Source organism: Pleurodeles waltl, chromosome 3_1 (genome assembly GCF_031143425.1).
Source record: "Pleurodeles waltl isolate 20211129_DDA chromosome 3_1, aPleWal1.hap1.20221129, whole genome shotgun sequence".
Classification (NCBI taxonomy): domain Eukaryota; kingdom Metazoa; phylum Chordata; class Amphibia; order Caudata; family Salamandridae; genus Pleurodeles; species Pleurodeles waltl.
Window position 1 is genome coordinate 674,260,652 of NC_090440.1, and position 27,655 is coordinate 674,288,306.

Consider the following 27,655-nt stretch of genomic DNA (forward strand, 5'->3'; position numbering starts at 1 on the left):
TTAATTGGTGTCAACCAGGATTTAATATTTACAAGTCCAAAATTAATTCAAGGTTGGATTAGGTGAACATCACTTACGCTCCAAAGAAAACAAAAAGATGTGGGTATCAGCCAAAGTACAACTGGCTGAGGTGGAGTACCTGGATATCAAGAGAAAATAAATTTATGCAAGAGCAACGCTGGGCCAACGGAGGTGTAGAGTGAGATAGGGGATTGAGCAGCAGAAAGGTACTCCACTTCCAGGCACTGATGGGAAGAAGGAGGAATGAATGGTAGTAAGGGATGTTGAAGGAGAGAAGGGGAATTATGCACACATCACCGTTTTGTGTGCTCTTTACATCCTCTATATGAAACAAGAAAAGAAAAATAGGGTCCTCTCTTAAGGGTCTTAGGGTCCACTCTTAAGACTTCTCCAAAAGGTACTCCAAATCTGGCTGCCGCAGCCTCTGTTCCATGTTTCGGTTCTTGGTGAACTCCTTCAAGAGTTCCAGCACTTCATTGTTGAACACGTCAGGCGGGGTCTTTGCACCTTGCGGAATAACAGGAAAAACATTGTACCATGTTAATATGATTGTTCTTTCATTACTAACTTAACTGTAACTGCATGATTGCACTACCCCAACACAATGACTGCCAGCATGAAAAACAATTACACAGCTGTAAGAATTTGTTTAAAGTCTGTAGTGTCATCAGATGTGATGAACTCTTATCACCGAATGGAGGATGGGGAAGTGGTGATATTACACTGCTTTTTTTAAATTCTAATGGTTTACAGCCTGCATTTTATGATTTGTGAACCAGTATATTGATACACAAAAGTATTTATTTATGTGAGCATTTGACTACATTCCTGCATCCACTGAGGCATGCAAGCAGCATGTGAATCTAGCTGCAAGCTGTAATCAAAGTGTTATGTTTAAGTAACATTTTCCATTCGCTAATTTTTTTGTTCTAGATCACACGTAGTACATAGAAAGTAAAGCTGCACCCCTCCTACTTTAAAGCAATGGTTTGCAGAAAGCAGTGGAAACCGTATGAAAGAGCTTCAGAAATAATGTGAGGCCAGCTCCACAAAGGAGTGTTTTGTAAATGCAGATGTCAGATAATGGAATGTTTCCCAAGAAAGCCACTGCGCCTGCTATTTTACAAGCAGAATGAGCTTCCTACTCCCAGATACGACATGGAAATCTCTAAATGTGGTGCTAAACAAGTGATAACGTTTGTTTATTAAAGTGGTTGAGTTCAATCATTGCAGAATAGAAGAGTTCTACTGTGTGCAAAGATCTCTCTGCAATAATTGGAGGAACAGTGATACCTGTAGGCAACTCAATATTCTGGTTAGTATAAAAAGGTGAGACAAATTTTGTTAGAAACCATAGGGTTTTAGTAGACAGAGCTTCAAGATCACTTACTATGCATTGCAAACTTACAGCTTCTAAGAATAAGACTTTCATGTGAGGTATTGCAGAGGGTAAGAATCTAATAGTTCAAACTGTGATCCCCAGTAGCCTCTATTGAGAACCCCCGAGGAAGCTGGGGATAATACTGGGGGATAATCTTTTTAAACGGTTTGATAACACCTTTATGACGGCCATTTTAAATATAGCCTGCTCGTTATTTAGAATGTATGCTGCAACTGTTACTAAATGGAACATTATGCATGTGTTGGCTCTGTTGTAAAGTGTGAAGTTACTACATAATGTCACAGGCTGACGTCTAAATGGGATCTAGATCAAGTGTTATATGGCAATGAACAAACCTCTTTCTTTGGCTGCCTCACAAGCTCTAATAGTGGGGCAATGAGATTCCTTGAGAATGACATACACTCCTTGCAAAGCTGTGAGTAACCGAACTCTTAAGATCTTAAGTACAAATTTGTTTATTCCACCACTGAAGCTTATACTGTACCCTTGGTTTCCCCAACACTAAATTCTCCCAGGATCCATGGGCTGGGACTACTGACGTGCTAATATTCCTATTCTTGCAAGGCACACATATGAAGACAATTTTTCCAAACCAATCTCATCCACTTACTCACTGTCTTAAGGTGCAGCACCAGGTAAAAAGGAATTAATTTTTAAAATGCTAGTACTCTCTCTATTGGTGGACAGGCTTGTGCATCTACTAAATCCAATGTGGATCCTAGGAAATTTTGGGTCTGCAGTGATTGCGAGATTTACACACTCACAGCTAATTTCAGAATGTGGGGAGGTCAACAGTTTGAGAGTCTGGGCTTGAACTCTGTGGCGAGTTGCCTCTTTTACTAGCTATAAAGAGAATATGGATAATCACAAACTATACCATGCACAAATGTTCAGCAACTGTGTCCAAACATTTTGGGATCAAACTCTGAGATGATTTGACGCAGAATAGTAGAACTCTGAACTCTACCACTTACCATGAAGCAAATGTATTTGTAGTGTGATGACTGTAAGGGCAAATGAAAATAAGTGTCACTGAGATTTAGCATGGACATGTAGTTTCTCTGCTATAATGGCAGCATGACCTTCTGGAATTTTGTCATCTTGCAATGAATGTTGGTCACATAGCATTTGAGACATCTCAAACCTTTAGGTGGCTGAAAATAACTGACAACACCCTTAGCTCTTTTTCTGCAGGTGGCACTTTCTCGATCACTCCTTTCTGCAGCAAGGCAGAATTATCTTCCAGTGGGAGTGAAAGAGTATCCTCACTTGTAGAAAGTATCCTCACTTGTAGAAAGCACCCTTAAATGGGTCGCTGCCTACCTCCATTGCAGTAGGAAGGCCCTCAGTCTTGCTGTCACAGATGTGATGATTGTAAGGTGGAATATTCACGGAGTGGAGTCAGGTAGCAAGAGAGGCATGCAAAGTAAGAGAGACGGAAACAAACAAAAAGCTAGAGACAGAGATAACAACATAGTGAGAAGCTAACATGCAGAGAGAGGGAGAAAGAGACAGAAAGGGAGAAAGAAGGGGAGAGAAAACGAGAGACAAAGAGAGTGAGAGAGAGAGAGAGAGAGAGAGTGAGTGAGTGAGTGAAAGAGAGAGACATACAAGGCCAGTGAGAAACAATGGACAGAGATATATTTTTTTCAACTCTAATTTCTCCATCACTACTGAAGGGATTTACATCAAATCACAAAAGGCATTCTTTCTGGACCAAGAGCATGCTTTCTGCCAAATTGCAGTGTAATTCTGTTTAGTGGTTCGGGCTGTAGTAGTGTTAAAACAATTGGAAAATCCCATTGAAGTAGAATGGAGAAAATGTGTTTTGGGATCCTCCCTTTTATCGCCCACAGCTTGACGGATCACCCTGGAACTTTCATGGCAGCAGCTGAACTGACCAAAGTATATGTTTTGAAAATTTTATGAAGATTCGTCAAAAGGCGCCAATTATTAGCAAAATGCTCTGTCTAGGGAAAAAATGGTCTGAACTATAACTACCTACTGGCGACCTACAGTAGGTAAGATTTATTTTACATAATGGCGGTCACCACTAGGTGATTATAATTAGGACCTAGTTTCCATAGGAAAATCGCTTTTTGACTTGCCTATATGTTTGGCACCAGTAGATCAATCTTCACAAAATTTTCCCTAAACAATTTAACGCTCACTTCAACTGCTGTGTGGAAAGCTTTGAGGTGATCGGTCAAGCAGGGGCTGAGAGAAAGGGGGAGCGGGAGTCCCAAAATGCGTTTTCCCCAAGCTAATTTCTGTAGGGATTTTGAACAAGACTACAGCCCGATCTGCTGGATGGATTTACACTAAATGTGGCAGAAAGCTAGCTCTTGGTCAAGAAGGAGCCCTTTTTGTGATCTGGTGTAAATCCATTCAGTAGTTTTCTAGTTGCTAAATGAAAACCAAATATGTTTATATAGGGCCGCCGATCCTTCGCAATGCCTATGCGGAGCTTTGCGATCTCTAATGCCAAATGAAGTGCTGTGATTGGCGGGCCACAACCTGTGAAGAAAGTTGTAGCCACCATTTTCTAAACCGTTACCATGTCCCAGGGGATGAAAATAAAGATTGGAAACTATAAAAAGGGTCAGGGTAGGGGTAACATGGTCAGGGTAGGGGTAACGTGGTCATGGTAGGGTTAACATGGTCAGGGTAAGGTTAACATGGTCAGGGTAGGGGGTGCCCTGACCTCATGGGTGCATTGTAGGGGTCTCTGAGGGACCAGTTATGAGTTTTAAAAAGCCCAAAACTGTTATTTGTTCATGTGCATAGAGTCGCAACCCTCAGCGCAGTCCCCCGTGTAATGCCACAATGGAGTCACAAACCTTGTTGAAAATGTTTAAAACATATATACATTTGCACACCCACTCACACACTAATACACACACTCACAGACCCACTCACACACCCGCTCAGACCCACACAGCGACTTATGCACCCACTCACAGACCCGCTCAGACACTTATTCACACACTCACTAAGACGATCACACATCCACTCAAACCCACACACTCACACACCCTTTCAGACTCTCATACACACAGACCCACTCAGACTCACACACATTCACAGAGACACTCACACCCACAGACACCCTCCCACACCTACTTTCACACTCACATTTAACCTCTCGCACTACTGTCACACCCAGAAAGACACTTGCACCCAGGGACACCATCTCACACCTATTCTCACATCCAGAGAGACAGGCCCTGCGGTCAATCCCCACCTTGCGTGGTGCTGGGTAGGGTGGTTGGCTGCAGGGCCTGGCCAGTGGCCAAGACCTGCATCCAACCACCACTGTGCACGGGGGAAGGCCGTGAGCAGTGGTGGTTGGATTAACATATAGTAATGAAAATTACTTTATGTTAAAAAAATAAAAAGGTTACAGGGACGTTATAGTTCGAAAATAGCATTAAAAACATAGAAATTCACTTAAAAAAACAACGGTTACAGGGACGTTATAGTTCTAAATTTACTTGCACAAAACCGCAGAAGTAATGCACTGCTAAATATCCCAGATATTACAGCACTCATGACCACTTTTATAACATCAGTAAACATATCAATGAAAAATGTAAGTCAAATTATTGGAGGAAAACCAGTGCATGGTTACCTTAGGGCACGTTATAGTTACTTGAAATAAATCTAACTGCTGAATTTCTACGGTTTTGTTTGAGTACATTCAGAACCTAACTATAATGTCTCTGTAACCTTTGTTTTTTTAAGTGAATTTATAAATATGTATAAATATACATATAGACACACACGTATCTATAAGCACACACGTTTGTGTGCTTTTATTATTAAAAAAATGCAGTTGTAAAATCCCATATTTTATAGGGAACACTGAAATATGTGAAATATTTCATGGTTCTCAGTAAAATATGAATTTCAACAGCATTATGCGAGCCTCCAAACCACTCTAAATTGCAGGTAACTATGATTGTGTGGCAAGTGTTTCTAAATTTTGCAGAAAGGTTATTTAACATATGTGACAAAAAGGCAAATTCTGCAGCACATTTGCTGGCAGAATTACTGTCAGCCATTTAAGCCAGAAACAAAATGTGTGAAATTTGTAAATTACGCAAATTAAGCTAAAATGTGTTAAAATACGAATTACGTGGCAACTGCAGCTGCCACAGAATCACATAAATCCAGTGTCCCTCACTACTGTTCATTGTACTTTTAACAATTTATTCATGAAGGGTAAACATAAACACTCTAATTCCAATCAATGCCCACTGTTAGATGAACTTCGAAGAAAGCAACTTTCTCAAGACTCATGTACTATACATACATAGAATACAAGAAATACATAACAGTTAATGCGTAACATGATTTTATATTACTATCTCGACATTCTGGGGACATTTACAAACCACTCAGCCTTCTGGTTTATCATGTAACCAGGACCCCTTGATGGCGATATTAGACTACATTACACACTTACCCATTATGTATTGTATATATATTGGCCTCTGGCCAGGATCTGCATCCAACCGGCCACGAGCGGGCCAACTAAATTTGGGATGAGTTATTATGGTTTAGGTGGTGGGAAGTGTGTTATGATTTGTGTAGGTGTCCATACTTAGGAAATTTCAAAGTTTTGTCTAGGTTTGGTGCACACCATAACCTCACATTCTCTGGGATTTTTCAGTTAACGTGTGAATGTTAGACTGTTTGCCCTACATGAACCAAAACATTATAAATGTGTTTTTCCATCCATTTCAGAGTTTTTTCAAGAACCCTTAGCATTGGGCAAGGGGCCAAAGCCTGTGTAACAGCCCCCACCATGCTCAGCTTTTGGCCATGAGTGACAGCAGTTAGATGCAGAGACTGCATCCATTTGCTGAATATCCAGCCCCTGCCCTTCGAGGCACACAGCCAGGGACTGGACAAAGTGCTTGGCTACTTGCCAGTCCCTCCACCTAACTGCTCGTGCATCCAACCTCTGTCACACATGTTCAGCCTGGCCATGCATCCAACAACACGTGCTTTCCAAACTAAGGCCTGATGATATATATAAATTTTTTTAAAAATCTGCTAATAGACTGAAATTCTCGATTACACGCTCACTGTTTTATTTTAATGAGAGCTTGAGCTGTACGCAAGTGCTTTTTATTGTACCTCAATGATAGCACTGTGTCTATTTTCCATTCACTCTTACTTTCTACTTTTAATCTTGTTTACAATGGTGCCTTACGAGTGCATTCATTTTTTTTGTCTTCATGAACTCTCAAATTCACTGACACATGAGTATTTCTGAACTCAAAATGGTAGCAATGTGCAAAGGTTTTGGAATTCACAAGGTTACCTCTCACTATATGGGTTTTCCTCATGTTTGTGCAATATGTTCTATGCCTCCATGTGTCGATCAGATTCATTTTCCCAACACTAATATCTCAAAAGCTACTGAACGGATTTAGTCTAAAACAAAAAAAATGCAAGATTTCTGAGTGAAATAAGACTTTCATGCCAGGATTGGTGTAAATAAGTTCAATGGCTTTTCCTGCTGCAGAAAGCAATAATTCCTGTGTAAAATAAAAGGGGAAAAGCACCATTTTGATAAATGTTACTTTTTTTGAATTGCAGTCGTACTAGCTTAATCTTTAATATAAATATACATATATGCATGGTACCATCAGAGGCTGATTATCTGGGAAACAGTGGGGTCATAAGGTACTGACGAGTGATTGACACTACATAGTTTTACCACTTCACATACCTGGAATTTAAAATGAATAGACTCTGCTTAACTAAAACAACGGGGAAACTTTCCATTACATTGTCAACTCAAGCCAAGAATAGTTGAAAGTTTCCAACTATGCTGGTCCATTTTACGCGACTTTCTCACTACAATATGTGATTTCATTTCTTCTTCAATATTATTTTTGCATCTTTGAAGAACCTCAGATCCCCTTGTCATGGTGCCTTCTTTCAGACAGTAATGAGGCTGAATTCCTCTTCACTGAAAATGGCTTTTGCCAGAGCAAAGAGCAGTGTACTCATCTGGCTGGTGTGCTGAGCGGCAAGTGTTGCACGCCAAAAGTGTTACAGGGTCTGATTCTGTAGTACTTAGAAAGAGGACTGTTTCCCAAGCTCAGACCTCTAACAGATGGGAATCTGTAACTGAAGCCCAACAGTACCTGCCAATACTATAACTATGCCCACCCTTGCCCAATTATATTAGACATCCCACTACTGTACGATTAACTGCTCTGACTATCACTCACTGGTATATCATCACGCTGCGTTCAGAGTGTAAGTGGTCCTAAGTAAATAGCACAGGTCTAACAGTATGTCAACTGAATCACGTAGAACAGACAACTGTTGCAGGCCCGTGACAGACTGCACCAAGGGAGCTTGTGGTCCATAAAAGACAGCCTGGCAGTACCTGTGGCCCAGTAATAAATATCCCAGTCATTGCTTGGCTCATTGATCATCCGGTCGTAGAGGGAAAGTTGTGCTTCTGACATCGTGTTAAGATGTTCCTTAGCAAAGAGGCTGCAAAAGTCACAAGAAAAAAAAGAGATGAATTTAGTCAAGAGCCTCAGCAGATGAAAACCATAGTGAGAAAAGCAGAGCACTAGAGAAGAAGTTGATCTGCAAGTAAGGTATTTATTAAAGAAACAAATATCGATGTGGGATGCAGCAAAGGGAGGTATTTTGGTAGTGACAGGAAAGGGGAAAGGTGTGGAAGTTCAGTGTGTGTTAAGATAAACAAGCATCGGCAAGGCCAAGAGTTCTCACCTATGCAAGAGCATCTGGCTTTGCCAATATGTTTTAGCCGTGTTGTACACAAGCGTGGCTGCTATTCAGCATGGCTAAATGTTAGGGGGGGTCGAGTGGAGTGTCGTAAAGTGCAGTACAATGGAATGTTTTGAAGTAGCACAGATGTTGAGTAGCATGGAATGCCATGGAGTGTTGTGGAGTGTCATGGAGGGAGCACAGTGTCGCAGAGTGGAAGGGCGTTGAATGGAGTAGACTTGAATGACAGAGTGGAGCAGAGTGTCAGAGTAGAGTATTGTAGAGTGGAGTAGCACTATGTGTCATGGAGTGGTGCACAATGGAATGGCATTGAGGGTGCTGCATAGAGTGGAACAGAGTGTTGTAGAGCAGAGTAGTCGGTTGTAGAGTGGAGTGGCATAGGGTGGAGCAATGTAGGTAAGTGGAATAGCACTGAGTGGAGTAGAGTGCTGTGGAGTGGAGTGGCACAGAGTGGAACAGTGGAGTGGAGTGGAGCACAGTGGAGCAGTGTGTCACAGAACAGAGTGGGGTAAAGTGCCATGGAGTGGCATAAAGGGAGTTGTGTAAAGCCTCAGAGTGGAGTGTCAGAGTGGAGTACAGTTTAATGGAGTAGAGCGCCAGAGTGGAGTATTGTGGAATGTTGTAGAATGGAGAGTCACAGAGTGGAGTAAAATGGACTAGAGTGAAGTGGCATAAAGTACAGTGTTGCAGCGTAGACTGACATACAGTGTATTGGTGCTGAGTAAAGTGGTGTAGAGTCCACTGGCATAGAGTGCAGTGAATCAGAGCAGAGTGGTAGAGAGTAGACTGCATTGGAGTAGAGTGCAATGACGTAGAGTTGAGTAGCAAAGAGTGGAGTAGAGATGCGTAGAGTGCACCAGCATGCAGCACAGTGATGTATAGTAGATTGTTTCAGAGTAGAGTGAAATGGAATAAAGTGGAGTGGTGCAGGGTAGAGTGCAGAGGTGTAGAGTGCAGTGGTGCAGAATAGATAAGAGTGGCGTGGAATGGAATGATGCAGAGTAGCGTTGAGTGTAGTGGCATAGAGTGCTGTGTTGAAGAGTGCATTTGCATGGAGTAGAGCGTTCCAGCGTACAGTGATGCAGTGTCAAAGAGTGCAGTGGTGGACAGCAGAGGGGGATAGAGTGCAATGGCACAGAGTAGAGAGGCGTACGGTGAAGCAGTGTAGGGTGCAGTGTTTCAGAGTGCAGTGGTGGACAGTAGATCAGCATACAGTGAATTGGCACGAAGTGCAGTACAGTGGTGTAGATTGATGCAGAGTAGAGTGCAGTGGCATGGAATGGAGTGGAATAGAGTACAGTGCATAGTGTGCAGTGGCAAAGACTAGAGTGGTGCAGAATGCAATGCTGGAGAGTAGAGCGTTGCAGAGTGCATTAGAATGCAGTGGTGCAGAGCAAAGTGATGTAGAGTGCAATGATGTAGAGCGCAGTGGCGTAAACTAGAGTGTTGCAGACTAGAGTGTAGTGGTGTACAGTGCAGTAGTGCAGAGTAGATTGGTGTAGAGTGCAGTGGTGCAGAGTGTATTAGTTTTGAGTAAAGAAGCGTAGAGTGTAGCAGGGTAGAGTGGAATGGTGCAGGGTAGATTGCAGTGACATAGGGTGGAGGGGCGTTTAGTGTAATGGCACAAGGTGGCATACAGGGCAGTGGCGTAGAGTACATTGTATCAGAGTAGAGTGAACTGGTGTAGAATGCTACGGCATAAAGTATCACCGAGGGCAGCGTTCGAGAGTGCAGTAGACTGGGCAGATTAGAGTGGATTGGCATACAGTGCAGTGGCAAAGAGGGAAGTGGTGCTAGTATGAAGTGTGGGGTAAAGTACACTGGCATAGAGTAGAGCAGAAGGGTGTTGAGTGAAGCGGTGGAGAGGTGCAGAGTAGACTACACTGACGCAGTGTGGAGTGGCGTGGAGTAGTTTAGTGTTGAGTGGTGCAGAGTAGAGTACAGTGGTGTGGAGTGGTGAAGAGTACAGTGGAGTGAGGTAAAGTGGATTATGCATGGGGTGGTAGCCCAGTGTCATTACAGACAACACATCTTCAATGGAAATTACCATTATGTTTGCCCAGACATACAGTTTTACTGAGTATACAGCGCACAAACGATAATGTGTGACAATGTCACAACCTGGCATATTGACTTATTTTGATCATATTAATATATTTGTTTCCACCACACTTGAGAATTGCCCAAAAATGTGCTTCATTTGTGCTTTCCATAGTCTGGAATATCTGCACAGTTTATTCACAGGCATTTACATTTTGTTTTCTACTAGAAAAAAAATTACATTGTACAGCACACCGCGAGTAGCCAGCATGATTCTCACATAAATCCTCTCCTGTTGAAGTCAAAGAAAGACAAGTAAACACCAAGTTCCCCTGAAGACAGAGCCTGACATTTGACCACTGTCACTGAATGCACAGCATTTGTGACAAGATAAAAACAAGATGTAAAGGCCTGTTTACAGAAATTCAGTATAAGTGGAAGAATTGAGTAAATAGTGTTTGGGAAAGGGAAGGGCCAAACTCAAGCTGGATAGCCTAAAACAAATAAAACCAGCAAACAGAAAGCAAGCAAATGCCAGCTACAAACCACAAAGCCAGTTGTAAGCAATGGGCAGTCCACATTCCCAGAGAAACTTTCAGACTGTCCCCACAATGTCTTTAGCAACCCACACAGCTGCGATGTCTAGTAGGCTTCAACCTAAAAAGACTGGAGAATGCAGGGATTGATGAAGAGTGTGAGTGAGGTACAGGAAAGGGTCAAAGATGTCAGTACGGGGAAAGTTCAAGAGTGTGCAATACGGGGAATAGTTGTGAGTAAAAGTGTTGGGAAGAGTCAAGGAGTGATAGAGTAATTCTGGGCTTGGGCAAAGGTATGATTCAAGAATTCTATAAAGGGTTAAAGAAGTGTGAGAAGCACACTGGAGGTTTAAAAGTGCAGGAAGGAACTCAAAGAAAGAGGATCTAATTAGAAGGGTATTAAAACGGTGAAGCAGAAAGAGAAGAAGCTCAGTGGTGCATGTACAGCAGGACAATACATTAAGGAGGACAGCAAAAACCTGTCCCACCAGATGTGACGTAAAACTTAGGCAGGAGAGGCTTTGTGGGGACAGGGTACCTTATTTGAGAGAGAAGAGAAAAAGGAAGAACCATAAGTGAGGAAGAAGGCTCTAGGTAGGAGAACAGAAGGCAGTGGCAACTGTGCTGGTAGTAGTCATCAGTCAAATCCCTCAGTTGAGGGCAGACAAGATATTCTTCATTGAGGGAGCATCAATAAAGGGGGTGAGGAGGCTATGTTTTGGGAGGGTAAGGTGCCAGTATGGCGAGGAAAATTGGCAAAGGTGTCCATCTAGGTAGCAGAAGAGTTCAATATGTAGTGGCACAGGAGATGGGCCAGAACGGGCAACGGAGTTATTGGTGACATGATTAAACACTGAGGGATTCATGTTTTTGGAGCACCCTGTAAAGAAGCAGATGTGACATAGGGCTGTAAGTAATGCAGTGGATGGCAGCAGAGGTCATGTGGAAATAAGGAGATAAAGAATGGATGTTGTGGTACCACAAAGAAGGAGTAATGGCCAGAGGTGGGACGGCACAGTAGAACTCGGTTACGCAGTTGGCATAGAGGGTGCACTCACCTAAGCAGAATTCCATTTTCCAACATTCCACGCTTCCTGCTCTCATACACTAGACGGGCGCGTTTTCTGTCAATAGGCTCATTCAAACGCTCCTCCCAGGGAGGCAAAGGGATCTCAATCATATCCTTTTCAGAATCCTCAGGAGCATCACCTCGATAAGTACGTCTAGCAGTAATAGAGTAGAGCGATGGTAGCCTCCCCGAAGCAAAGCTCTGAGATCAACAAGAAACCAAGAAAAAAATAATTACTTTCTTTGCACCTACCGGAACCTCACATATTAGTGTGCCCAAATTTTAAGGGCCCTTGCCAACATGGACAGGGAGTTCTGCAGCAAGGCTGTGGTAGGGGCTCTGGTTCCCAGTGTAAGCACCTCCTAGTAGTTCAAGTCACAGTCTTGCAGATGAGTACCGATCTCTCACACCCTGGAGTGAAGAAGAGACTGTCAATGATCTCGTATTCTGAGACTATGCCCTACAAGTTTACTTGCTGAAACTATGCCCCCATTCACTAGGCTCTAAATCATGCCCGATTGTGTCCTCGTCTGTTATCCTCAAATTGTGCTCTAGTTGGCTTTCGTCTGGCCCATTCCCCTAGGACTGAACATCCTGACTTGATGGAAATAGGCTTTGCCATCACATCAGTCTTTATAGTTAAAGACTATACCATCTGCCTATCTTTCCTTCTGTCCCATTATCCTCATTTTATGTCATCTGAACACCTATACCATTAGAAGCCTTCTGATTGCCTGCCTAAAAGCCTTCGATTACATATTATCTGACTGTGTATACTTGCCAACTTTCTTTTGGATCTTTTGAATAGATATGCTCAGACCATATCCAGTGTTTATCTAGCCTCTCTGTGCTCTCATACCTCTAATCCTCAGATTCTAGCAATAATTTGTGTACCTCTTCCCTCTAGTCGCCATTTCCCAGGCTATGCTTTTAGACTACCATCATCAAGACCTCTTTCCCTCATGCTATGCCCTCTAACCTCTGGTTGATTATCATCAGACTAGTTCAAATGACCTCCATTTTTTTCAAATCTTTATTTATTGTCATTTAATGTTAAGAAACAGCAAGGCAATGACATACATGTGTGTTTTGGTACATCTCCCTTAGAAATTACACCAATAAACAAAGCAACGGGTAGGATCAATAATGCAAGTATTGTACAAATACTTGTCCCATGTCTACACCCAGCCATACATAACATTAAGAGTGAGATGCAAATATACAATCAGGTCATTCACCAATGGATAGAAAGAACAACATTATAGTAACTAAAACTTACACCGTAGGGTTAGAGCAAAAGCAAACATAGGATAATATGCATGTTACTCAACAGTACTTACAAGTGTATATGCGAGTGGGAGGGTGTGTCTGTAGGTGAGGCATACCAGGAGACTTCTCTGTTATCCAGAACTCTGGGAGGCAATCACAGTCCCGGCTAGATCAGCACAGTGAAATAGGACATACCGCTCGGACGGTATAGGGTGACTAGGTCAGGCGCCCAAAGCCTTTATGTATTATGTAGGGGCTTCCCACTTCTCCTGTAGCTTAAGAACAAATACATCCTGTAGGAAACTGGCCCCTTGTTTGCAATAACCCACTTTTTGCCTGATATTTGATGCTAACTTGACTGAGAGTGTGCTGGGATCCTGCTAACAAGGCCCCAGCACCTGTGTTCTTTCCCTAAAACTGTACCATTGTTCCACTGTTGGCACACCCCTGGCACAAAGCTAGGTGCCTTGTAAAATGTACCAGTGGTACCAAGGGCCCTGTGGCCAGGGAGGGTCCTTAAGGGTTGCAGAATGTATTGTGCCACCCTAAGGGACCCCCTCACCAAGCACATACACACTGTCAATGCAGCTTGTGTGTGCTGATGGGGTGAAAAAGGTGAAGTTTACATGGCATCCCCCCCAGGGTGCCATGCCCGAAAGCCATTGCCTGTGGCATAATTAGGTCACCCTTCTAGCACGCCTTATAGCCCTAAGGCAGGTGCACTATCCCACAAGTGAGGGCATAGCGGCATGAGCAATATGCCTCTACAGTGTCTAAGTCTATTCTTAGACATTGTAAGCCATTAAATATATGGGCTGGAAGTCTGTCATGACGAACTCCACAGCTCCATGACGGCTACATTGAAGTCTGGGAAGTTTGATATCAAACTTATCAGCACAATAAACCCACACTGATGCCAGTGATGGGTTTATTCTAAAATGCACCCATAAGGCATCTTAGAGATGTCCCCTGTAGTTTACCCAAACCTTTTGTGCAGGACTGACCAGTCTGTGCCAGTCTGCCACTAAAAGTCAGATTTCTGACCCCAAGGGGTGGGGGGGGAGCCTTTGTGCTCTCTGAGGCCATAAAAAAAGCCTACACTGGGTGGAGGTGCTTCTCACGTCCCCCCTGCAGAAACTGTAACACTTGGGGGTGAGCCTCAAAAGCTCAGGTCTACTGTTACAGTGCCCCAGGGCACCCCAGATAGTGGAGATGCCCACCCCCTACCCCTGACAAAGCCCCACTTTTGGCAGCAAGTCCGTCTGGAAACTTAGGAAAAACAAGGAGGAGTGACCACCTCAGCTGGAACCACCCCTAAAGTGTCCAGAGCCGAGGTGATCCCCTTCTTGCAGAATCCTCCATCTTGGTTTGGAGGACAGGGACCAATAGGGCTAGGTCTGTGTCCCCCTCCCGAAAAGGAATGGATACTGGAAGGGTGTAGTCACCCTCAGGGACACTAGCCATTGGCTACTACCCATTCACCCCTGCAACGCCCCTAAATCCAGGATTTAAGGGCTGCCCTGAACCTAGCTCGTCAGATTCCTTGTGACCTCAAGAAGACAACCAGAAGAAAGAAGGACTGCTAAGCTGACCCCCAGCAGAGAAGACTAAATACACCAACTGCTTTGGCCCCAGCCCTACAGGTGTGTCTCCAGCTTTTAAACCCCTGCTACAAAAAGGCGACGCATCCTGCAGGACCAGCAACCTCTTAAAAGCCTCAAAAGGACTGCCTGCACACAAGATCTACAGTGCACTGTCCAGAAAGAAAGTCCAACAAATGACTCCAGAACCGCCCTGAATCCACAAGTCATGTCCACACTATACACAACGCCCACGGCATGTGTCCAGGTGGCCCAACGGACTAGAGCTGGTCCTCAGGCGATTCTGACCTACTGTCCACCCTGGGTTGACCCCTCCAGTCCACCACAACGAGGCAAACAGACTAAATCTAGAGGATCCCTCTGCCTGTGAAAGATCCAGATAAAGATACCCAACGACAAAAGGTACTCTGCACCCGCTGCAGCAACGTGAAGCAGGTGGCCCTCCTCTTTGTCCAGCCAGTGTTTTTTCCGAACCAACCCCCTGGACCCAGCGTGCAGACTACTTGTGGCCCCCAGGGCCCCCTATTGAAAACCATTGGGAGCCCGATGCTGAATTTGCACCTGCACCCAGCCTCCCCTGTGCCGATGAGGGTATGTGTTTGGTGCTAACCTGTGCCACCCCACTCCGGCGTTCTCCTAAACCCCTCAGGTCTGCCCTCCGAACATGCGGGTACTTACCTGCAAGCAGGCCTGATTCTGAGTGCCCCAAGTCTCCATAGGAGCCCATTTTAAATCTTGCAGCAATTTTGACCTCTGCACCCAGCCAGCCCTGTGTTGCTGGTGGTGAGTGTTTGGGGTTAACTTGAACCCCAACCTGTGGACATCCTAACCCTCGGAAACTGGAACTGTAAGTCTTGTACTTACCTTGAAACTGTACTAACTCCAGCCCCCCCACAAGAACTGTCTTTGAAAATTGCAGTGTCAACTTTTTAAACAGATACTTGCCATCTTATTGAAAATCGTTTTACTTGCCAAATTGAAACTAAGTGGTGTTAATACATATGCTTGCTACTTACTTGCAAATGTACTTACCTGCAAACTGAATCTTGTGGTTCTAGAAATAAAGTAACAAAACATATTTTTAATATATAAAACCATTGGCCTGGAGTTAGTCATTGAGTGTGTGCTTCATTTATTGCCTGTGTGTGTACAACAAATGCTTTGCACTACCCTCTGATAAGCCTAACTGCTCGACCAGACTACCACAAAATAGAGCATTAGTATTACCTGCTTTAGCCTCTGTTAAACCTCTGAGGAACCCCTGCACTCTGTGCACACTTTATCTCATTTTAATATAGTATATACAGAGCCGGCTTCCTATACATCCCATTGTGTGGCTGCCCCGTGTTCCCTGTATGTTGAAACTCATGGTACATAGCATCTGCCTCTGCAGCGGCCCATTTATATGTCACTCGTAGCCAACAAGCAATCAATGGGGGGGGGGGGCGGTGGCCTTCCAGGACATTGTAATGAGATGCCTAAAGAGAGTCATTTTAAGGTCAGCAAATTTCAGATAATCTTTGGACTGTTTCGATCGCTTAGTAACTCTTAGTAAGCAAAGCAGGAGATCTGGTTGCAACCATACATCAATCACATCTGAGATGTGCCCCATAACTTGGTCCCACTCCGACGCTGGTGTTGTGCAGTCCCACACCATATGTAAGAAATTGGTGTTGGGATGACTACAAAGTGGACACTCTGGTGTCAACGCCGGGAACATCTTGTGTAGTCTATGGGGTGTAAGGCATGTGTGGTGTAATTAATTGAATTGTGTGAACCTGCGACACATGTTGAGCGACACCCGTTGTACCCATTCCATAGTCATTTCCCACTGTTTAGGCATCAGTGCTGACCCCAGGCAGGCCTCCCATCTACTAGGTATAGCACACCCCGAAAAAGCAGGGCTACATATAGCAGAATAATTGCCTTGCGTCCCAGGTCACTTGTCAGGGTACACTGCAAACCAAGATGTATGGTTTGCTCCTCTTGCAACACGTTCATGGTGTTTCTTAGAACCAAGAGAAGCGCATTATAAGCCAGAAAAGATCCCACTCCTAACACATAGGTATCCTGCAGATTTTGAAAGGAACGTTGGGCTCCATCTTCATAGAGGTCGCCTATTGGGAGTACAGCCGTGTCGCACCATGGAGTCAGGTGAAGCGCTTTCCCAAAGGCTCTCATTCCAGGCTTACTCCATATCGGTAGCAGTGGCATATAGGGTGATATCGCTCGTCTGGGCTGTACATATCTGTTCCAACATACCTTGGCAATTTGTGCCAAGGTGCCCAGGCCCTCATACTGGCCTGCTCATGAGAGCAGCCAGTCCAGGATAACCATGCCCTTCAACTGTGCCCTCACTCTCCCTCATTGGTCCCCCGCCAACCGTCGCATGTGCACTGTAGCTGTGCAGCCGCAAAGTAGAGCTCAAGGTCAAGACACTCAGACCCCCGTTCCAGCACTGGATGCTGTAGCATCTTAATGGAAATCCTCTTGCGAGCCCTGGCACACACTAGGTCAGATACCAACCTGCGGAGGTCATGGAAGAACACTTTGGGCGGGACCACAAGGATCGCCGCGAAGATGTATAAAAATTCCGGGAGTAGAATCATTTTGGCTATTGAGGAAAGAGGCAAGCGCGTCCAGAAATCCAGAGCTTGGTGTGCTGAGGTCAGGATCTTCCTATGATTTCTATCAGGGAGATCCCAATCACTGTGATACACATTAATGCCCAAATACCGGAATGTCTCACGATGCCACTTGAGGAGTCCGCCTCCTGTTTCCTAACTCTCTGCCTGTTGTAGCCCATGCAGGAGGATGATGCGGAATTTACGCCAATTCACATGGAGTGCCGACATCTCACCAAACAGATCAAGTATACAAAACAGCTCCAGTATTGCATGCTCATGGTCCCATAGATATATCAGTATATCATCTGCATACAGGGATATTGTATGCTATGTCAGCCCCGTCGCTATGCCTCAATCAGGAACCCTCGCTTGCAACAGGGCAGCAAGAGGATCCATGGCCAGTGCAAACATTATGGTCAAAAAGGAACAGCCTGGCAGGTTCCCCTGTGTATACAAAACAGGTAAGATATATGCGTCCTGTCCAAAGTTTGGCCCTAGGTATGATATAGAGTAGCTTGGTCCACCATAAGAAAGTCGGCCCCATCCCAAGGACCTCCAGCACCTGGAGCAGGAACGGCCACCCCAAGGTGTTGGAGGCCTTTTCAAAGTCTAATGAGACCACCACAGGTAGGCCTTCAGTCTCCTTAACTGCACTCATAATATGGCATAAATGTCAGGTTTTATAAAAAGTTGCTCTACGGGTGATGAATCCACATTGATCGGAGTGTACTAGGGCCGGGAGCAGCCGATTAGCGTGGAACTTGCTCAGGATTTTATAATCAACGTTAACCATTGATAAAGGGTGATGGGAGCTCCCCTCTAGTGGGTCTCAGCCTGGCTTAGGTAGTACTACTATAAGGGCTTCCTGCAGGGTTTCAGGCAGTATTAATCCCTGATGGGCCTCTTGATAAACATGCAGCAATCTAGGTGCCAGAGTTGCTCTGTATGTGCCATAAAATTCCACTGGGAATCCATCTTTACCTTTAGTCTTGTTACGGGCCACCTGTTGGATCGCTAGCTGCACCTCTTCTACCTGCAGGGGATGTTCCAACTACTGGAACTGCAAGGGAGTCAGCTGTGGGAGTGTGGCAATCCGAATGTAGTTTCTCAACTGGTCCAGGGGCCGGTCCGATGGGTGTGAATAGAGCGCCTTGTAATATTGAGGAAACAATTCATTTATATCAGCCTGTGTGTTAACAATGTCTCCTGTAGGAGCAAGAATCGCACCTACCATGGTCTTAGGTTGCGCCAAGCGCAGTAGCCAAGTCGGAGTGCATCCCGGCTTGTCACCTTCCGCATGCTGACATGCAAGTCAGGCCCAGTAGTCTATGTTGCTGAGGGGGCGTACCTCTTCTCTGTGCTGTTTGCAGAGTTCTGTCAAGTGTGCTTGTGCAGCCGGTACTGTTATTGCCTCTATTTCAGTCTTACAAAGCTATGCCTCAAGCTCTGACACGCTATGCAGCAATGACATGAGCTAGCCCCATGTGGTCTTGATGCAATGTCCTCGCATTACCGTTTTCATTGCGTCCCATTACAAACACCTGGACCCTACCGAGTCTGCATTTTTCAGTGAAATACTGGTGTAGGTATATACCTATCATGTCTCTATATGGCGGATCATGCATTGCCTCTATGCATAACCTCCAAGTAGGAACTGGCGGCCTGTCAATGCCCCACTGGAAGGTGACCTTTAAAGGGCTACGGTCAGACAAAGTTCTGCCCAGGTACTCAGAACTTGCTACTCAGGGCCAGAAGTCCATGTTACATACAATATAATCAAGCGTCATATGTACCTGGTGAACTGGGGCATAATGAGAGTTTTCTGCTTTTCCTCAATGTCCTAACCACCAATCATCCTTCAGCTGTCTGTCTTCCATCCATGTTCTTAAGTGTATGGTTGCATGAAGCCCCTTGGTTCCAGGGAGTGGGGGCACAGATTGGTCGCTACAAGAATCATATACACAATTGAAATATCCCACCCAAATGGACTGTGATTGAGGATTTAGAAGCAGGGCCAGAGACAGCATGCGAAGCAACATCCCCAGCCTCTGGTCGCCGCTCGGGGGGGGGGGGTGCAGGCAAAGAAGAGCCTCTCAGGAGGTAGCACAGCCGCACCAATATCTCCACCGGGAGCTCTCCGGCGCACCCTCTGTTCTTTGTGGCGGGAGGGGGAAGGCAAGCCTTCAGTGCCAGGAGAACTTCCCCCTTTTATTGTGCAGGGTACCGGTCAATGGGAGGCAAAGCCTCAGAGGAAAGCTGTCGCTCCCATTGCATCTTGGCCACGCACCCCTCAAATGACCTCCGAGCCTCATTTTGTGCCCGCTGATCTTCTGATCTCACGGACCATTCTCTTTCAACTACAGCCTCAAAATCCTCTCCGACACAGATAGACACATGTAGGTAAGCACTTCAGCGCCCCACAAAAAGGTATTAATACCTATATAAATGTTGCAATACAATACATATTATGAGTGGTACTTTTACACAGTTTAGGCTTGTTAGCCAACAGATTTTGATGCTGAGGTATTTAAAGCCGTAGATCAAAAATAAACTACAATTTGCATGACTGAAAGTGTTGTTGGACTGACTGAAGGTTATCATACATTATGACATTGGAGGGAACAGCTATGGAGCAACGAATCCAAACGTCACATTTCACATGTAACACTAACACAATTGTGCTTGCATCTTGTTGGACTTGACCCTCTCTTCACAAAACTTTTTGTCTTCACCCTCCTATTTTCTGAACCCGTTTTTCTATGGTAAAATTGGCTTACACCTTAATAGGCACATATAGTTTATTTGTAAGGCCCTAGTAAAGTGGTACTGGATGTACCTAGGCCCTGCAATACTAATTCCACACATCCCTGACACAGGACCTCACATCAGAACCACCAGCATGTGACGCATCTCCGATGCAGGACTTCGCATAAAAAACCTTTGTCAATGGCATCCTCAACAAAGAACCCCACATCTCATGCCCTATTGACGGCTTCACTGAAAACACCGCTTTGCGATGCATCTCCAGTGCAAGAACCTGCATCGCCGCCTGCAGGCCCTCAGAGCCACTGCTTCACAACGCAACCTCGATGCTTCATCTTCCAATGCTCTGCAACCTGGCTTAAGGTACTTTGTTCAGCGGGCCTAACTTGGTCCCTGTATTCCCCCCAGGCTTCTTTGTGGTCGACCTACACTTGTGACTTTGTTCTAGTTTGCTGCAACCAGATAACCACAGTTGGTGCTTTCTGCTTCTAAGCACTGTTTTTACTTATATCTTTAAAACTGCATAGCTCCGGTTCTACTGATTGGATTTTTGTCATCTTGGTCTCAAATAACATCAAATTATACTCTTATTTTTCTAAATTGGTGTGTGATTTTTCTAGTGTTGTGTTTTCCCTTTATTACTGTTTGAAGTGCTGCATAAATACTTTACACATTGGCTTTAAGTGAAGCCTGACTTGTTCGTTCCAAGTTACCAGAAAATTAGGCACATGTTAACTTGGTGTTTGCTTGTGTTTCAGCCTTACAAGGATTGTGGTTGTTGCTTGAGCAGGGATTCACCCCCCTTAACCACTAACCCCATTTCCTACACATCCCCTCAAAATAATGCTTTAGTCAAGCTTTCCTTACATTATTTTTGTAGCTCATTTTCGTCTTGCTGGGACTTTGAGCAGTCTGAAAGATGCTGGAATCACTAAATCCATTCTAAAGTATATCTTTAGAGAAATGTCCTTTAGCTGCCGTTCTATATTGTGACCTTCTCTTTTTTCATGTACGTTGTAAGCCTCAGTGCCCCACATATGAGCTACTAGTTAACAACTGCGACTCACAGATTAAGGTACAGGTAACAGACACAGTAACGCCAACTATTTACAGGGGTTGCAAATAAATCCAAATGTGCTACCACATATAAATGTTTTTGAAAATGTTCGGATGCTTTATGAAATAGTTCAAAAAATGCTCTTTTGAATTGAGGAGAGCCAATGAAAATATGCAAACGTCCTATGCCATAGGCGTTTGCCCCAAAGATTTGATAAAGAAGTTAGGAAGGTTTCTTTATCACCAAATACTGCAGAGTAATTTTCTCAAAACATGTAAATACTTTAGCTTTGAAATTGAATGTAAATAAAACAAACATTTGCAATGCAATTGGTCTCACATTTGCGAAAGTTAGAGCTATCAGCAGTGCAAACTCCTAACTGGACTTTTCTTGACACAAACTGATAATGAAAAGTAAAACAGTTTCACATATGTGAGCCGACAGTCGCCATGAGCGTGAAGGAGACACAGAAAAGGAAACAGAAGTTTGCTTGCAGTGAAACGTATCGTCAAAAGTGCAATTATCCATGTAACGGCAAAAGTCAAATTATCCATGTAACCAGCTAAAGTAGAATTAACCATGCAATAGGGGCGATGTCATGCAAAGCGCTCGACTACTGCCCAGCGAGATCGGGCCGCATAGGAAATAAGAAGAACTAGTGCAGATGCCATTCGGAAAACGGGAAGCCTCGTTTGTTTTCATTAGTTTACCAGTGGTGTAGAGGAGGGCTAAACACCGGAAAAGGCATGACGTATGCACACCTTTCACTAATTAAATCAATTTTAAAGGCAAGCCCACGAACCAACCAAACTGATGGGCGTGGTTAAAAGCCCACAGAGAGATTAAAACAGGGGCCAGAGCGCTTGCTCAACCGTAACAAAACAAAAAAAAAAAATCAAAATAGAGCTACATTGATGATTTTTATAAGTGTCGTTTTTTTCTAACTTTGTGCCTTGGTACTGATTGCCCTGCGTTTGTAACCAGTAAAGCAAATTAAAATTAGAATGCAAGTGTAAAAGAAATAGGTGAGCTGCTCATCCTTGCAATGAAGCAGGATGTGGTCTCATTTTATATATGCTGGGAAAAGTAAGAGGATGTGCTTTAGATGGGATCACGTTTTTTCTCTGTTGAAAAGAAATATTTATGTCAGACAAATAATAAATCAGACTACGAAATGATGTGGGAAAACTTCAGAGATTTCAATTGTACCTCTCCAGTTGTCCCAGGTGTGTGTTCATCCTATAGTTTATTTGCCTTTTTATTCTGCCACTTTAAATTTTGATATGTTAATTGAAAACTATATGTCAATGAACGCACAATTATACCGACTTGAGACAAAGCGCCACTTAAAATGTCAAACTTGAGCCATACAAACACAGGCACACAGAAAACAGACAAATATCAACACACACATACAGAAAACATGGCAACCTATGGATGACAGGTTCCTTGGCAGTTACGTTCTGACCCTTTCCTTTCAGTGCCTTAAGATATGACCTACACCAGGGATCTCCGAACTTTTCTATAGAAGAAGCTATGTGGTCCCCATGGACCAGCACTGTCACTTTACTCTTGTTTATAAGTCAACTTAGTATGGGACCTTATTGGGGATTGTTTACTTTCCATACATTACAAAATATTAAACTGCCCTCATTTTGAGGGCTAGATCCCAAAAGACTTTCATTACCTATCTAATAATGTACATTCTATTAGTTGATGTCCAGTAACTCCCTCTAGCCTAATACTTAAAGACTAAGAATACCTATTCCTGGTGACCAAAACGATTGCAGGATTACTGGCAATGTCGGCCCTAGAGTTTTTGCTGCACTATGTGAAAATGCTCAAGTACACCACATCACACCTCCTCTTTCCAAGCATGCATACACAAAACTAAATTAGAAAGTTATTTTGAACAAATTCATTGCATTCTTAATTAAGATTATAATCAATGCATATTTTGCAAGCTACATGGGGATTTCATAAATTTCTATAAGAGAGGGGGTTGTTTTTTAGGAGCTAAGCACTCAAAGAAATGAGAAAAAAAGGATAGAATGAGGAAGAGAGAAAGGAAGGGAAGTTGGGAAGAATAGAGCAAGGGAGGTAAGTTGATGTAAGAAAGAACGAAGCAAAAATTAAAGAAAATAGTAACTGAGAAAAAGCAGAGTAAAATCAAAATAAAAAAAATCGAAAAATAGGAATGAACAGAGATGAATAACGAAAGGAGGTGAGAAACAACAAGAGTGAAAGCAAAAGGGGGAGAAATGAGATAAAACAGTAGACAAGGAAAGAATATGAGATAAACAAAAGAATTAGATAAAGGATGAGAAAAGAAATGAAAATACAAAGCAATAAAGAAGAAACTGAATGTGGAGAAAACGACTGGAGGTGAGAAGAGTGGAAGAAAGAAAGAAGGGGAGAAAGAAAAAATGACCGAAGAAATGTAATTGTAGTGCGACTCTCAAAACGTATCATGTGAAGTAAAAAATTGTGGTAATATGATTTAGATGGTGAAAGATTTCAAACGGGGGCAGAGCTTGCTGCCATGCCGTAGCAGCACTGCTGGATAGCTCCCACGCTGTATGACAGCTTAGTGGCCCCTCACAGTCCCACCTGCCTGACACATCCTGCAGAGGGGGCCCAGACCAACACGTACCTGGTGGTGCATGGCGGAACCAACTTGACTGCTCGGGATGGTGCAGCCGGCTGTGATGTGCTGAGGAGGTTCAGAGCCGCCTTCAAATTTAAGACAGCGGCTCCGACGTGAGCACAAAGATCCCCTCGGCTCACCGGACTGATTTCCCCACGTCTGTGCTGCCTCCATGAAGAACGAGGGGATTAACCAGTGGAGACTGTGACTTCCTCCTTCTTTCCTGTTGTTGCTGGGCTACTGGCAGAGCGGGCTTGATACACCCCCCCCTTCTCATTGTTGGCCCTGGAGCACGGTGCCCAGCTCTCTTTTTAGGTCGAGCGCGCAAGTGTTCTGACATGTTGTACTCTATCTGTGGGCTTTTAACCACGACCACCGCACGCCGATCACTATCACTCATTCAAATCCTCTGTCATCATTGGTAAATGCTTTAGGTTTTTCCCTCCTTGTCGACCCTCTAACATGGATAATTGCACATTTGCTTATATTTGATTCAAGCAAACTTCTTTTTCATTTTGTGTCTCTCCTTCAAGCTCATAGCGGCCGTGGGGCTTTGAATTGAGTTGCTTACATCAACTGTTTTACTTTTCATTTTCAATTTATGTGGCAAGAAAAGTCCAGTTAGGAATTCACAACGCTAATAGCTCTAACTCGAGCATATGCGAGACCGACTGCATTGCAAATGCTTTTTCTGGTTGGTGGTCGGCCCTGTGGAGAATGGACGAAGGAGGCCTGCCCTCCCTGAAAGGCTATGTGACACAGGGACGGATAGGGGGCTGCCAAATGGCAGCACAGGGACACTGGTGGTATAACTGGGCTGTAATGAAAGAAACTGGGCCGCTGGATAAAACAAGCTGGCAGCCCCTTACTGAGAGTTATAAGACAGCGCAGGAGACGATCCCTGCCCTCGTCCCGCTGGCAGCAACGTCTACGCAAACAGTGAGGAGACTGCTCGGTGTGAAGATCGCTATAGGTCACTCTCAAAAGGGGGGGGGGGCAGAAAGCCCACTAGACACCAGGTACTCTTCTGTTCTCTGTGTAGCGGCGGGCGCTGCCCACAATGGGCGTGCTGATGCCCCCAACCCCCCAAAAACAAATTGGCACAGTCTTTCGGCCCCCTCTGGGGGGCTAACCGTGGTTATTTCACCTGACCTGCCCCCAAGACGGGCAGGAAGCCCACTAGGCACCAGGAATATTGATAAGAACGAGATCCACTTCTGGTGAGGTTCTAAGTAGTTTTTTATTCCAAGTATGATCCATACATCCAGCAGAGTAGCCACCAGAACAGCAATTGCCACAACTTCCAATCCTAGCAATGTATTCCCCAACCTTCCAGATTCCATTTCCATAGTTACATAAACAAAACCCAGATACAACAGATATGTTTATGGGCATGTCAGGGAGCAGCCCCATAGGCAAGGATCACTCCCCTTTTAGTTGGGTACACACTTTGGCTGTTTCTGTCACCTTTGGGGGAAGATCAGTGATACTTTTAGGTTCATCTGCCCCCGGGGGGGCAGAAAACCACTAGATACCACTAGGTATCAGGGAAAGTGTGTGTGTGTGTGTGTGTGTGTGTGTGTGTGTGTGTGAGAGAGTGAGAGCGAGAGAAAGAAAGAGGGAGAGAACTGGAGTTTGGCTGTCTGTGTGTACTGGCGTTTGGCTGGCTGTGTGTGCATTGGAATTTTGCTGGCAGTGTGTGTGGACCTGCGCTTGGCTGGCGGTGTGGCTTGCATGGATTCCAAAGTTTTTTTTACCCAGACTCCCATGCAAACCTAGTTACAAAGTTACATTTTCCTCACATTTCTGCGTGGGAAAGTTGTAAGATCACCACGCCAGCACAAATTTTCTACCACCCGGTGTTCCCCTCGGTCCCATGAAAATGTTTTACCTCTTTGGGTATGAAAATGTTAGGAAATCAAAGCAAGCCACATCTCCCTGGACTCCCTCAGGTGTCTAGTTTTCAGAAATGTCTGGGTTTGGTAGGTTTCCCTAGATGCCGCAGAGCCCAAGACAAAACACAGGTGGCCCACTAGCTATCACAAACCGGCCTGTTTTTGCAAGGGGGGTACATGGGTTTTTGCTCCCAGGCTCGGGGCCATCTATGGAAACCTACCAAACCCAGACATTTCTGAAACCCAGACACCTGGGGGAGTCCAGGGACGTGTGGTATGAGTGGATCCTCCAATGTTTTCTAACTTGCTGAATTCAGAATGTTGTCTATTTTTCAGAAATATATAGCTTTCCGGGATCAACCATTGGTTTTACACCCATTTCTACCACTAACCTGAAGGAGGTTGAATGCACAAAAAAATTGGAAAAATGGGCTGTGTCCCAGTAAAATACCAAGAATGTGTTTACAAATTTGGTTTTCTGACTCAAGTCTGCCTGTTCCTGAAAGCTGGTAATTTTAGCACTACAAAGCATTTGTTAATGTCATTTGCAGGGAAAAAGCCAGATGCTTTCTTCTGCAGCACTTTTATCCCATCCTCCCTCCCTCCCCCCCAAAAAAACATGTTGCTGTATTTTGGCTAATTTATTGGTCCCCTACAGGAGAATCCAAAAAACCCTGGCTACCTTTAGAATCCCCAGGATGTTGGAAAAAAGGGACACAAATTTGGTATTGATAGCTTATGTTGACAAAAAATTATGGAGGCCTAAGCGCAAACTACCCCAAATGTCCAAAAAAAAGGCTTAACATAGGAGGGGAAAAGGCATAGCAGCGAAATGGTTAAAAAAACAGTGGAACAAACTTCTGGTTCTCTTGTAATGTGCTTTAATCCCCTTGGGCCAAGTTTGTGATATATAAAATTGCAAAATAAAACATGCCCCACTCAATGCGTCATCAGCATTCCTTTTGTTCGAGTCTCACTCATCCTGGCACAGAGCTAAATGGAGCTGTAACCGCGATGCCTAGGGCAGGACTACAAACCAAAATCAGGCACGGAAAAAAAAATCTTCGAGCCGGTTCTACACGGCAGAAGCTACAACAAGAATAACAGACAAGTGGTGAGGTCAAGGCAGTCCGCCATGCCATGAATGGAGTTCTCTACCATGTGGCCTACCAGGGAAATGTCAGAGTGGCTGAATTTCCAGTCCAGCCCTGTGAAGGCCAATGCCATTGAGGATACAAAAACATTCAGACTGTTGCTTGACAAGTGCATGAGCAAACTATGATGCAGAAGCAAGTCTTTGAGTTTTACAAGAGCCCAATGTAAGAGGTAGCAGGCGCTGTAGGCTCAGATATATGTTTCTGTATGTGTATTTAGACTAAAAACAATTTCTATAGCCCTTACTAATGAGTCTTTAATAGCATCAAAGGAATCCCTTTTATGATCTCTGCAGCAAAAGCTGTAACCCAGTGAGCTGTCAACATAAAATGCAGATCTGTGACCTGCGTTTAACACTTTGTGCTTTGCAACAGTAATATTAACCCTGTATGTTATTTTATTAGGTCAAACACTTGACTAAATGCACATACATTTCTCCAGGAAATTCAATGACCACCAGAGTGACCTTACTGTTCTTATACCCGGGAGATTGGCGCGTATACAAAAATATCAGGCGCCTTAACTTTTTAGATTTTTGAAGGTCAGTCTTATGTGACCAATTAACTAAGCAGAACAGATCCTAAAGTGTTTTTTTCTCACTTCCAGCACTACTTTCACTCACCCGGATCCTCGGCAGTACCGCAGATATAAACATCACGGATCTGCCAGGAATAACACCGTTTGTACGCGGTGAACTTTTCCGGTTCAGGTTATAAGAGTCTATCGCCCATCCATCGAAAGAGACAACGGACAAGAACAGCAGTGCCATGGAAATAGACGAAAGATG

The 27,655-nt window shown here is 44.2% G+C and overlaps 1 protein-coding gene across 1 annotated transcript; it reads right to left on the minus strand.

Annotated features, from left to right (window-relative positions):
- On the minus strand, positions 1–27,655 carry SDHAF2 (succinate dehydrogenase complex assembly factor 2). The gene is made up of 4 exons (XM_069223251.1): positions 27,491–27,655; positions 11,844–12,055; positions 7,836–7,945; positions 1–528 (listed from the first exon to the last, which is right to left on the minus strand). Exons 1-4 carry the CDS (start codon positions 27,635–27,637, stop codon positions 401–403), a joined length of 597 nt encoding a protein of 198 aa, XP_069079352.1. The 5' UTR covers positions 27,638–27,655; the 3' UTR covers positions 1–400.

Excerpts from the sequence above, each read along its gene's own strand:
- SDHAF2 (XM_069223251.1), bottom strand. The coding sequence starts at position 27,637 with ATGGCACTGCTGTTCTTGTCCGTTGTCTCTTTCGATGGATGGGCGATA. Across the intron at positions 12,056-27,490 it reads CGGTACTGCCGAGGATCCGG|AGCTTTGCTTCGGGGAGGCT; the intron begins GTGAGTGAAAGT and ends TGTTGATCTCAG. Across the intron at positions 529-7,835 it reads TATTTATTACTGGGCCACAG|GTGCAAAGACCCCGCCTGAC; the intron begins GTACTGCCAGGC and ends TTATTCCGCAAG.